The following is a 13,427-nucleotide window of genomic DNA, read 5'->3' on the forward strand; positions in this document are numbered from 1 at the left end:
CGCGTTAAAGTTAAATCCGTATAATACCAAGCTCCAAGTTCAAAACCACCAGTCTCCAGAGACACAGAATGGCCCCTTTTAAATTTTAAATGCTCTGATCGATTGACGATATCAAATGGCGAGCTAAATATATTAAACCGACAAAACCGAATGATATTATAGATTAGAAAATACGTCATGCCTCCTGAATAAAGACAAGTGTGAGTCATTTTGCCTAATTTCAATTAATGTTGGCAAAGCATACCGAAATATTCCTCGTTTGGTTTAAATTGTTTATTTTTAAGAATCTTCTTACTCAATTACGGTTTCTTATTGGCTTCAGCGTATATTCTCCTCTTGCTTAATACACTTTTCATACTTTAGCTAGTATAACTTTTCTCTTATTCAAGTTTCACATCCACAACCCCCCTCTGTTATGCCATAGTTAGATGGCTGATTTACCGATTCGAATTATTTTCTAAAGAAATAGGCACCAATGTATTCAGTCATCAAAAATCTGGGCGTGTCCGATTTTTAGAAGCTATTAAACCAGTCAGAAGTGCGCAAATTCCTATTTTTCGTTTATTATTTGACAATCTAATTTCTTTAGTGTAGTTAATAGTGTTGTTTTTCATGATCGTTGTTTTGCATCCATATAAAACGAATCCGGCTCTGAATAAAGATTGTCTTTGTCGTCGACGGTCACGGCTGACTAGTGGCTGGCAATTTCACGGTGGGCAACTTTGCCCGCAAGCTAACCCAGTGCTTGCTTCGGTACCCTGCTTTTTATGATTTCTTTGTTCCACTTCATGGAACGGGCTTGTACTTCACATAGAAAGCAACCATGCTTCGCTTTCTTGTTTTTATTGGACCCCTGACAAATTTACCGTGGTAATTTACTTAATATGAAATTTCGGTTTGGTTTGTGCTACCTTATTTCCTTTTCGATCGGATTCCAATAGTAACGTCGAGTTGAAGCGTAATGTTTACATTACTTCATTGTCTCAAGGGGAAGAAAAATCATGCTTTCCAATTTCCAATATCTGTTGACATTTAGCTTTACCTGATTTTACCGGACAAGTACCTTATAAAGCACACACGCTTTTAAAATTGGCGGAGTAAACAAACCAACCCTTCATGCCTACATACATTTCAAGACTCAGGGAATCGACTGCCATCGTGTTTGTTGCTTATCAGTAGCTATCAATCCGTGTCAGTCCCTCCTGTTGTATATTTCCAATATTACAACGAATATAAACCGCCATCACAGATTCACACACTTGCAAAAGCTTTCAAGTATATCAAATTTGGGCGTGTCTTTTAAATACTTTTGTGTTTTTGTCGTTTCCTGTATTTTGATTTTTCTTATGTTTTCTTGCTGTTTTGGCCCAAAATTCGGCCAGAACGCCACGCTGGTGAAATACAGTGGCATTTCCCACGTTTCGGGAGCATGTTTTTCTAAGGTTACTGGACGTCAATATAAGGTCTACCTTTCGCAACTGTCAACCAAGTCTCATGTAACATCATCGCCCGGAGGCTTTAAGGCAAGCTCAACCAGCTTTATCAGCCTCGGTAATGCGACTTGGAATAATAACAAGCCTCTTCCATTAACTGTTGATTTTAAATTGCCCATAGCACCAAGCCAACTCTGTCGTTAACGAGAACACGAAGACGGTCCACTAATATTGTCCACTGCTTTTAATACCGCGAGCGGCTGGTTGTAGCAATATCGTGGTACAGTTTAATTTTGGACACGCTGCATGGAAATGTGAAAATATCTTTAGTTGTTTACAAAAGGTGACTCTACTGGCCTATGGCCGGTATTTTAACAAATTCCGTTTCTAATTTTGGTCTGTTTTATAAACCAGTTTTCGTCCCGACCCCATTATTATGCGAATCCCATGCTTCCCGCTGAGACTGTAACGGCCTTAATTGCATTCAGCTTGTTTACATTGGCCGCTGTACAATTGCTCATCGTCGGGCTTCCACCTCTTCAATGCAATCGTAATTGCTCTCGATTCGGCCGATACAATGTAGCTATTTTCCAAACCGTGGGAGCTTATGTGCATTCTGCTTCATTGTCTTTGTAACGATCATGGAATCAGCTACGAATTGGTCTCACGCCTTTCTAGCGTCCAAGTTTTACGAAGCGTCTCCTAAGTACATCAAAGCTACAAAGTCCGTAAATCGTTTATGTTTTATAACGTTCCCACGTTTTAATTGTTAACGACAAAGCAAGGATAGTAAACGTCATCGTCAGCTAAGACGTAGTGACGACGCTGTAAATCGCAGCACCTGCAACGTTGCTTCACAAAACAAATCAATCGATCAGCCGTCAGCCTTTATGACAAAGACTTTATCACAATACCCTTTGAAACAAAGAGTTTGACCATTCGTTTATCATTAAATGCGTAATATTTAAATTTTCTACATTGAAAGTATTGAATTTGCATTTTTACATATTTTTTAAATAAGCTTTAAAATCACTTTTCACGGCTTCTAACAAATGTCTTCGCCAACCTTGCGATCATCCATAAGGTTAGCGGGAAAACCACGCGAACATGTTCGAGTGCCTGGCCAAAATCGATCTGTTGCAACCTGAACAGCATTAACGCAGAAACCGTGCTTTCTATCGATCCAACATGTAGTGAGCCAGCGCTAGCACTCCTGCTTTAATCAATGTCATTTCTAATCTCTGATAAAAGAGCTTCGCATCTCAGCCAGTGTGAAATTGCAAAACCACGAACCACCCATGTGTTCATTAATCCTTTTCCACAAACAACCCACCCCTCAAGGCTAACATTTTCGCATTTGTGGTTTTGTCAGAGAATTTGCCCTTAAAATCCAGACAGATAGTAGAACTTTTAAAATGCGAATTAAAGCACTTCCTTAGTCGCTACTATTTTCGAATACAGCTAACGAAATGCTATTTTAGTATATCTGTCGTATTCAAGGTGTAAAAAAATAACCGTCAGTAACATGATTCTGGTATCTCTTTACACACCTAGACAGAATTGTGTATTACACACCGAACGTCCAGTACACCAACGAAAAAATAATTGTAATATTCATTCACAAAAAACTGAAAATTATCCATATAACCAAGCATAAGCAAGTTGTAACGTTTGAATTATTAAATCTGAAAATTCAGGCCACGGAGGGTAAAATACACCGCCCACGGATTTATACGCTTGACGTCGATGTATTAGTTGTCGGATTAATTTTGACGTTGTATGACAACACAACACCCGCTTAATGGCTTCAACAGATCCTGTTTCGTAATGATACGTCACACTGTTTAACACGTACCAATCTATGTACCATCATATGTATAATACTGTGGAATAAGTGTCCAGATTGTGTTTTAAACAATTAACTCTCTTTTGGAGTCGTATGGATCTGGTTGTTAAAGTTCTGTAAATAATCTATTTTTCTACTAAACGGGACGAGGAAACGGAATAAAAACATGTCCAATCTTACCCTACCCTACTATGCCTTTGTATCACATCATATTTTATTTATTTTTGAACCTCGGTAGTTAGTGTACAATTTCATTTGCCCCTGGTGTTTATTTCTAACATTACGTCAAACAGCCTTAGTCACAAAACTTGTGACGTCGGCACTTGGACAAATTCCTGCCCTCTGATTGGTCAATTCCCATGACGTCATAGTTGATACTCCCGTAACCTGTATTCAAGTGGTCGGTTCGGCATGTACGGGGTGGCTGCCTGATAAGTGTCTGCCTCCGGTGTGGTCGCGTACCGAACACCAAGACTGCGAGTTGTGCGACGAAAATTATTGATTAAACCACCATGCGCATGTCGACAAAACTCTCCCTACATTATAACGCCGATAATTGCCAGAAAAAAACGCAGCCTCGTTCCCCGGTGTAATCAATATCTGATTTAATGAGAGAAACAACATTTATTCTCACATATGGACTGCAAATTAACCATGCGAACGCCTCCCACTGGTGCATTTACACGGCTGTCCTTACGAAATGATGGATGCGAACCAGTTGTCAAGTTACGGGCATTGTTTATGCGCCTCGTATACAATATGTGCCAAGAACCTGCACCGTACAAACACTGCGTAAACAGAAGTCAACCATGTCCATACCCAACATGAAAAGTTGCTGATCGATATGAAGCAAACGTATTAGCTTAATCTGGTACATCATGTCGCGGTATATAGGTTGAAGTTTATTTTGAGGAGCATGTAACCTAAAACAACTTCAACGCTCAAAAGAGTCGTGTTTACTTTCTGGGTCGTGCAGATTGTGAAGGAAGACCGTAACGCTTTAATCTACAATTCTATATATATAGTTCGTTTAATGCGGCGCGTGTACCAATCACTTTCGAATGCCGACCAAACGCTCCTTCAATCAGTTTTCCCGGTTGGTCCATTTACTGTCATTGTTTCACTGAGACACCGGTTTCCATTTTAAACTCCCTGAGATCGCTAAGACGTGTTTCTTATCTAAAGTTACGAAGACACGGCGTGTTCTTTCTTCACCTCGTCCTAAGCGCTGGTGTAATGTTACGATTTGATTGACGACACGCGGGTGTTTAAATCCAGACGAAACGTTACCGTTTGCTCATGCCATTTGTTGTAGCGTGTGAACACTAACTGATTTCTTGTTTCAATCGTTACTAATGTAAAAAATCAACAAATTTTATATGCTTTTTTAATCAAAACCCATGAGGCACCCTTTTACATAATAAAATACTTTTTTTACAATTGACAAAATTTTGAACAGTGTTGTATTTAGTGGGGTAGAGAGCACAAACACACTTCTACATATTACTGGTCCAACAGCTCCATGTGTATCAAAAACCTTGGTGGCCTTACCACTGTTTGCTTACTGACCAACCGCAAATATCCAGTTTCAACTGGTTTTTCTCTTTAGATAAGATATGGTGGCCACCAAAGCAAACATAGATCTACAAACAATGGCATTTAATTGATGCTCCTAAACTAGGTGTAACATCTTCTATGTCTTAAATAGCTTTTAGTTGTGATAAATTTGAAGTTAGCTTGTGTACACAAGGAAAGATAAGAGCATAGCCCTTTCGAATCTCTAATGGAGCATTAGGTTTATATTGACAGACATTTGGAATAGAGTAATTGAGCAATGATTTTTTCAAAATTTTTCACGAAAGAATTATATATCTCCTATTTTACAAAGTTTTTTTATCCTATTTTAAAAAGCTTTAAATTTCCTAAATAACAGGAAACTGCTTTACTTTGATGCAGCCCTTATATTCTATGTCGGCCAGGTTTTACACAGTTTGTAGACCTAGGCCTACCATGGGACCTGGGGTTTAGAGTTGTGTTATTCCCCACCCCCTAAAATGCCTCTTAACCCAATCCTATACCATTCAAACAAATACAGTTATACAACTCATCAACTCAATAACAAACAATAAATATCATATTTTTCCTGCAGGTCCAGCTTTTCAAATCCAGTCCCAAACAAGCGGTGCGTGTCTTGCTGTCTCTCCACCTTCCTCTGTATCTCTTGTAAGCAGAAGCAACTGTAATGATAACGAGATATCCCAGCTGTGGAACTGGGTTTCCAACAACCAAATAATGAACCAGCATAACAATCAATGCATCAGTGTCGGCAACACTGCAGTTTCTTCACCAGTGTTGACCGAAGACTGCGACGCATCGGACACTAAGCAGAAATGGAGTTACGACAAGCGGACTTTTACTTTGTCTAGTTCCTCTATGTATTTGGACTCCACCACAGCCACGATCACTAATCTACCATCTAATAGTCACTGGATAGCTAAAGTTGATGAAGGAACAGCTGATATGAACATTATGCAAGGTTGGTGTATATTTACTTCCTAAACAGGTATATTATGCAACACATTGGCGACACCTTGGGAGAAGAATATAAAATGGTTTCACCTTTCAAAAATTTGGCAATTTTTGTTGTTGTTTTTTACATTTTGGTATATTTGCTTATTTATTAGACATTTTGGCAGATTGTGGCAGGTCTGCTATGAACCTTCACAGTAATTCAAATAAATATATATATATATTATAATAAATTGAATAAGCAATTTGTCTCACCTAATCCTATTGAAATCTATGTCAGTTCATTTTAAATTCCAAATGGAAGTCAATTCAATCAATTTCGTTTCTTTGAATATAATTAATGTTCCTCTGTAGAAGAAACCACAATACTGAAATAGTGGCGTCATTTAATTTCCATCTAAATTATTGATAACAGCTCACGATGATGCATTGAGCTGTCTCGAGAATCATATCAATTTAACCCAATTACACTTTATATTTTGGGAACAGCGCCCACAATGTGTAACCAGACCCCACTTTGACGTCTTCACAATGTTTTCCTAACCAATGCAAAACTTGCAGGACAACAATGTAGCAATGCCCCAGATGACCCAAATTTTGGGTCTGTTTCCTGCAGTTTTGGTTCCTACCAAGGTTCAGAATGTCACTTCTCGTGTGATTATGGATACAGACTGCCCAGCCAGGCAATCTACCCAGCTATATGCATGCGGAATGGATTGTTCAATGCATCAGCTCCTACATGTGAAAGTAAGATACATTTTCTAAGATCCCATTTAGGGGAAATATATATCTCCTATATTATACATTTTTTGGGCATGATTTTCGTCTGTTACTTATTTTGTAGCATCAGATCCTGACATGTTCTAAGACTATGTGTTTAAATAATGCTGGGAATCTATATATCTTTTTATAAAAAATTATTGCAGAAAAGGTTTTTATTACTTTTTGGTAGTTCTTTAACACCGATGTATTTTTTAGGTTAAATGTAAGTTGATGTATATATATGTAAATATTATATATACAATTTAAATTAAATTACATCTATTTTATGCCACATTCTCTTTTGAAAGCTGAGTTCCTATATAACCGCACCTTTTTAATCTCTCTAATATTTAAAGACCTAAACTCAAACTAATATACCTTATTTACTCTCCACATAGAAATCATATGCAATCCTACATTAACGAGCCCAGCGAATGGTAAAGTTGAATGCACTAACAGCAACAATCAGGATTCAAACTGTTTGTATGAGTGTGATCTTGGCTACAAGCTTAACAGCTCGAATCAGCAGTCATTATGCATGGAGAATGGTCATTGGGATCCCTACCCACCCCCAACCTGCCAAAGTGAGTATTTTTTCATTGATTGCAATCGGGGAAGTATCCAAGAACTTAAATATGGGGAAACCACTCTATTTTGAAACATTTCTTTGCCCTACACAAAAAAATCTGAATTTAATAAGCTTTAAATTATGTCCAGTTTAAACAGTTTTTTTTTACGTTTTAATGCATCCAAAAAAATAACCATAAAGAGAAATTTAAATTATTTAGTACTTTTGCCAAGTAATTCACTTTTTTGAATAGGAACACACACAGATACCCACACAAGAGTATTCTTAGTTGACTTCCACATACAGAATGTGTTTACACAACTTCAAAGCTCTTATTCCTACCTCATGGTAGCAATTCAAACAGACAAACATGTTCTGTCTGTTATCCTAGTAACACAACCCTTTACCCCAAATGACACCACAACCACCATTCACTTTTGTTTCAAACACATGATATTATGACCATACACTAAGATATGTCGAACTACAATTACAATACACCACATTTCACGTGTGTGTCACACTGAGTGCTAATGTAACATGGCTAGGAATAATGCCAAATTTTCTCCTTACCCCCTGGAACAGACATACCAGCATATCTTTATACTTTTACAAGCTCAAAAAAATAAAAGTTTTATAAGTTTGTCTAGCACATAACATTCTTTACTGAGTATGTCACATTTATATTTGTAAACCTACATCCTTAAAGGGTCTTTCTAGTTTTTCATAATCTTCTTTTTGTTCAACTCTGTCATATACTTAAAACAATATACTAAACTAATTATATTGTGAATAATAATGAAATTAAAAAGAATGAACAATTTTAAAAATGAATTAAATTTTTGGTAAATGGAATAGCCAATTTTTATTTGAACAACTGTATACTGTTTAAATATTAAAAAACAATATAATAAAGTGTACGTTTTCAAATATTCTTTATTAGTATTTAAACAGTATACATTTGTTTAAATAAAAATAGGCTATTCCATTTACCAAAAATTTAATTAATTTTCAAAATTGTTCATTCTTTTTAATTTCATTATTATTCAAAATATAATTAGTTTAGTATTTGAAATATGCAAAGCATGACTCAAAGTTGATGGAACATCCGTTAATCAATACAGATCAATCATTCTCATTATGTGTATATGCTACCAACATGGGAATTGTAGCAATTTGCAACTTAGATTTTAAAAGGCATGGACCTAACTACAACATAGACTTGTGTAGTCGTTTTTAAAGCAATTTAATTTAACCAGCCGTCATAATTCGGCTTTTAAATCAAATGAATATATTGATTGAATTGGCATTGGTGTGTAGTCTGTCTGGTGGCAATTACTGTTTATGTATCAATATACGGTGGCCAATACAAGCACAGCATGGTGCTGAAACATATACTAACAATGTAGGTACTTTAAAATAATATTAAACCTTATAGCTGTTTCCACAAAAATTATTTAGGTATCACAAAACAATTATTGAAAAAGCTAAACTGGAAAACAAGAAAAAATCATTTTTAATTTTTTGCATTTTTTTCAACATATTTGATGATCGAAAATAAAACATACAAATACAGTTCTGTAAAACAATATTCCCACAGAAATCACATGCTTACCTGACCCTATCACTGAGGGTATTTCAAACGGGCGAGTGAACTGTAGTATGAAAAACTCATTTGCATCTAAATGCATTTACACATGTGATACCGGGTATGAACTTATTGGACCTCTTGTAAGACTTTGTCAACAATCAAGTGCTTGGAATGCTACAAAACCAATCTGTCAAAGTGAGTTTGTTTTTGTAATCATTAAATATTCAAGTTTATAAGAAATATGTTTCATATAAAAGAAATGCATAAATGCAAAGGCACAAACACACACTTTTGTGTATTCCTTATTACCATTCCTATGTTAAGAAGTTTGTTGATTTTTTAGAGCAATTGTTACGACTCAAATCCTATTACAATATTACTCTCATACGTTAGTACAATGAAATTAGTACTAGACAATAAGTACTCCTAAAAATTGTTTTTGGTAATTTTGTTTGTTAAACTTTTAAAGATTTAACAAAATCATTTAAAGTTTTTAAGAATTTTTATTTACTATCTTACTATAACAAGTTTTACAGTATATTGCATACTTTTTTCTTTTCTAACAAAGGTAAAAATCTATTTTCCAGAAATAATGTGTCCACGCCTACCCGCGCTACAGAACGGAAACACAGTTTGCACTTTGGGCAACTCGTACCTCTCATCATGCAGATTTTCGTGCCACGAGGGCTACACCATGGTGGGCAGTGGTTCAACAACTTGTAATGTTGATCGTACATGGGGAAGTTCACTACCTGACTGTCAACGTAAGTGAAAAGATTTGATTTAGTGAAAAAACTGCTTGCTTTATTTTTAATCCGTTTTTTTTTAACTATATGTCACTTCAGGAAAACAAATATAGATTAGAAGATTCTTAAATACATTTTTGTGTCCCTGTTTGTTTTTATCTATCCAACATCTGGGGTTGAAATACCACTCACATTATTTTTTAAGAGTAAGGCAATTTAAACTGAAAAAGATTGTAAAAATTGTAATTAAGTAATCCCAACAAAAAGTCGGGTTAAATAAATACATTTAGATTCTTGTGTCTAACAGTTAAACAGAATGTTGAATTAAAAATTACAGATGATTATTTCTTGCATAAGATTTTTGAAAAATATTACGCTGTTTTACCTTTTAAATATTTCGTTACTACAGGAAAAACGTGTAACAAGCTTACAGCACCCGATAATGGAATGCTGTCATGCTCAGATTCAAGCTATTATAGCTCTGTATGTTCATTTGAGTGTGTGCGCGGGTACGAGATAGATGGAGATGGACAAGCAGCACTTACATGCACGGATGAAGGGTGGAATTATGGCTCACCACAATGCACAAGTGATTCATTTTCTGTTTTAATAAAAAACTATTTAAATTTGTTTTGGTGTTTCAAACATGGGAATGAGTTTTGAACAATTTGCTACTTAAGCGCAAGTCCAAATATTTAATAAGATTTCTACAAGCTTTCATAAAAATTTATTTTAAAAGATGGGTTGAAAATTGAGACAACCCATAAGGAACACTGGAATTAAGTAATTTTTAAGTGTCCTGCCCAATACACAGACACCCACAATGGTATCCTATCAGGCTAGAGGCAACCGTGCTAACTACTGTTCCATGGAACTAATTGATCTGTGTATCCTTATTTTATCATCATTTCTTCTTAAATAGTTTAAACAATAAAATTACCTTTAATTTTTTTTAGGAATAAGCTGCCCAAACCATAAGAATCTTGTCCCATGGAATGGCGCAATCCATTGCAATGACACTGATTTCTTTGCCTCCCTTTGTACATTCACGTGCGACACGGGATATGAGGTACAAGGGTCATTAGCAGTTATTTGTGGGAGCTCTGGTTGGAATGATACAGCATCTACATGTGTCAGTAAGTGGAATTTCTGGTAAAGAAGTAAAAATGACTAAAACAATATTCAAGGTGTAGCTTTTTTACTTATTGTCATGCATTTAACATTGAAATTAAACACTTTATGGCTGAAGTTGTTAAAATGGGTAAACTTCATAAGTAATTGTCAATCTTTGGCCTGGGTTCCTGCTCTACTGACTTGTCTTGTCTTAGGTTAAAGGCCCTTGTATATTTAAAGATCAGAAACTACCTAATTAATTGTTTTACAGTCAATTTTTTTATTGCAAAAAAATAATGGATTCTACCCTTTTAAAATAATTTTCTTATTAAACTTTTCATTTCATTCCGTCAGCTTCTTTTGAAAATTTTCACACAAATATTAATAATATTCTTCCCAAAAAATGCATTGCAATATTTACACCAAAATATTTCAAAATTTCTAATAACAAAGATATAACATTTTTTCAATTTTCAGAGCGAACCTGCCCAACACTGGCCAACCCTAGAAATGGCAAAGTAGTTTGCATGGGAAATGAATTCAATTCCCTGTGCTTCTACAGCTGTGACGAAGGTTTTATGAAATCGCATGCAGGAGGACCTCCAATCAAGTGCTTATCTAATGGTGCATGGAGTGGACCACCTGACACCTGCAGGCGTAAGTGTATTTTGTACTTTTTTGGAGTAAGTGTTTTTTGTACTTTTTGGCGTAAGTTGTTTTTCCGCGCATTAAAAATAAAGATTTTACCATGACGCTTACTTTCACACACTCTAGTTCTTAAACTGTTTGTTTTTAACCCTATAATTCACCTAAAATTTTCTGCCACCCTTCACGGTTAATAATAGCATAATATATATGCCTTTCTTGTAAATTTGTATACTCAGGGCGACCAAAACATTTTTTAAAACAATTTTTTAAGCTGGTACTAACCAAATATCTTTTACATTTTAATATCTTGAACTAAATATAATTATCGTACACAATTCCAGGTATTAAGTGTCGAAAAATCACCAAAATTCGTAACGGTCATGTTCGCTGTAGTGACAGCAATAACTACAACTCGAACTGTACGTTTCGTTGTAAAGATGATTTTACTTTATATGGGGAAACTGTTGCCACGTGTGGTATTAATGGTTGGGATATACAGACTCCTACATGCTCACGTAAGTTGCAAGTAATTTACTTTGCCTCTCTGAACAAAGTCCTTCTGACTAATTAACTTGTGTTTTTCAGAACAGACAGTGTATTAGTTTTTTACACACTTTTTACATTTCTGACTTTTATACACAATTTATTATAATATTCGCTCCATGACACCCATAGCTACAACAATTGTATGTTTCAATTTCCTAACCCTTTTTCTACAGGTGCTGTTTGCAGTACCACCCCATCCAAGCCAATCAATGGACAAATAACATGCTCTGGGAAAAGCACAGTCAAGTGCTTGTTCAGTTGTAACCAAGGATTCCGTCTCATCGGGCAAAATGAGACGCATTGTTTGAGTAATACAGAGACATGGAGCACGACTGAAGCCCCACTATGCCAAAGTAAGTACTATTAATCATGCTTTCTTTTATTTCCTGATTAATTTTGAAGAAAATCCACCTTTTTGCAGTGTGAGCAGTTCATTTTTTATTTTCCAATGATGTTAAAAATATAGTTATTCAACTATATCATTTGCGAAATTAAAAACAACAACATTTTTCTGTGCACAATTTATTGGCTCTGTTTGAACATTTTGATTCTGTTGTTTCAGACCATTTTTTGTATTTAATTTCTTAAAATAGTTACTACACAGATCATTTGTAAGGTTATAAGCCAAACCAGGCCCAAAACCCACGTTTCCTGGCGTACCTCAATGTAGGACCTCACTGACACAGGCTAGAACGTCATATATTTTTTTGCGCAGGAATCCAGTGCTTAGAAGTTGCCCAAAGGCGATCCCATGGTTCAGTGAAATGCACAGATGGTCGAATGTTTGGTTCACAATGTAACTACACATGCAACCGCGGATATTCACTGTCTGGTAATTCACTTACACACTGCACTGCTGATGGAACATGGGATAAAAGGCCTCCTGTCTGTCAACGTAAGTTCATTCAAAAAAAAAATTGCAAAAATAAAAATTTCGTATTTTTTAGAATGTCATTAGAAGGTTTACATAAGTTTGTTTACTCAAAAAACGCATTTAATTCGAAAAAAAATCAGTAAATTTGTTTATACCTACTATTTTCCTGGTCCTTTGGCTTGCATTGGAATAGGATCTAACTCTTATGAACTCATGTCTCAAAATATTGTCTCAAAATAGGCTTATTTAATAAATTCCAGCAACCATATTATAGCAATATATGCTGTTGCTGCCAAGTGTATTTTTTTAATTTAATAAAGCTCTTAGAACAATTTATCATTTTGCTGACCTACGTTTCAACGTCCTATCCTTTTCGAAATCACCAGGATAACTTTATTTATATTATCCACTTTTTCGCAGGTGTGTTTTGTCCCAACTTAACTGGACTTAATTATGGTGAAACACAATGCACTGATGGTTCTTACTATGGAAGTAGATGTAGGTTCTCATGTAGTCAGGGATATGAACTTATTGGAGAAGTAGAAACTAACTGTAACCTCAACCGAACATGGAGTAAACAGTCACCTTACTGTGAACGTGAGTTGTATTTGTTTTATATTTGATATCTCAATGCTTGTGGCCAGTGGCGCAGCCAGAAAAAAAATAAGGGGGGGGGGGGGGGGGGGGTTAATCCAAAAATTATAATTTTTTTTTGGGTTGAATATTTTTTTTTGGGTTAAAAGGAGGGGGGGTCCAGAACCCCTAAAACTT

The 13,427-nt window shown here is 35.6% G+C and overlaps 1 protein-coding gene across 2 annotated transcripts in view; it reads left to right on the forward strand.

Annotated features, from left to right (window-relative positions):
- The window catches only part of LOC100185528 (sushi, von Willebrand factor type A, EGF and pentraxin domain-containing protein 1-like), a 42,270-nt gene that overhangs the window by 4,868 nt on the left and 23,975 nt on the right, over positions 1-13,427 (forward strand). For both annotated transcript variants that reach the window (XM_018811895.2, XM_026834673.1), the window contains exons 3-14: positions 5,429-5,815; positions 6,370-6,555; positions 6,969-7,154; positions 8,739-8,924; positions 9,317-9,493; positions 9,885-10,064; positions 10,432-10,611; positions 11,066-11,245; positions 11,578-11,751; positions 11,956-12,135; positions 12,498-12,677; positions 13,077-13,253. In XM_018811895.2, coding sequence (XP_018667440.1) covers positions 5,429-5,815; positions 6,370-6,555; positions 6,969-7,154; positions 8,739-8,924; positions 9,317-9,493; positions 9,885-10,064; positions 10,432-10,611; positions 11,066-11,245; positions 11,578-11,751; positions 11,956-12,135; positions 12,498-12,677; positions 13,077-13,253 — 2,373 coding nt within the window. The remainder of the gene's footprint in view (positions 1-5,428; positions 5,816-6,369; positions 6,556-6,968; positions 7,155-8,738; positions 8,925-9,316; positions 9,494-9,884; positions 10,065-10,431; positions 10,612-11,065; positions 11,246-11,577; positions 11,752-11,955; positions 12,136-12,497; positions 12,678-13,076; positions 13,254-13,427) is intronic.

The sequence above is a fragment of the Ciona intestinalis genome, chromosome 5 (genome assembly GCF_000224145.3).
Source record: "Ciona intestinalis chromosome 5, KH, whole genome shotgun sequence".
Classification (NCBI taxonomy): Eukaryota; Metazoa; Chordata; class Ascidiacea; order Phlebobranchia; family Cionidae; genus Ciona; species Ciona intestinalis.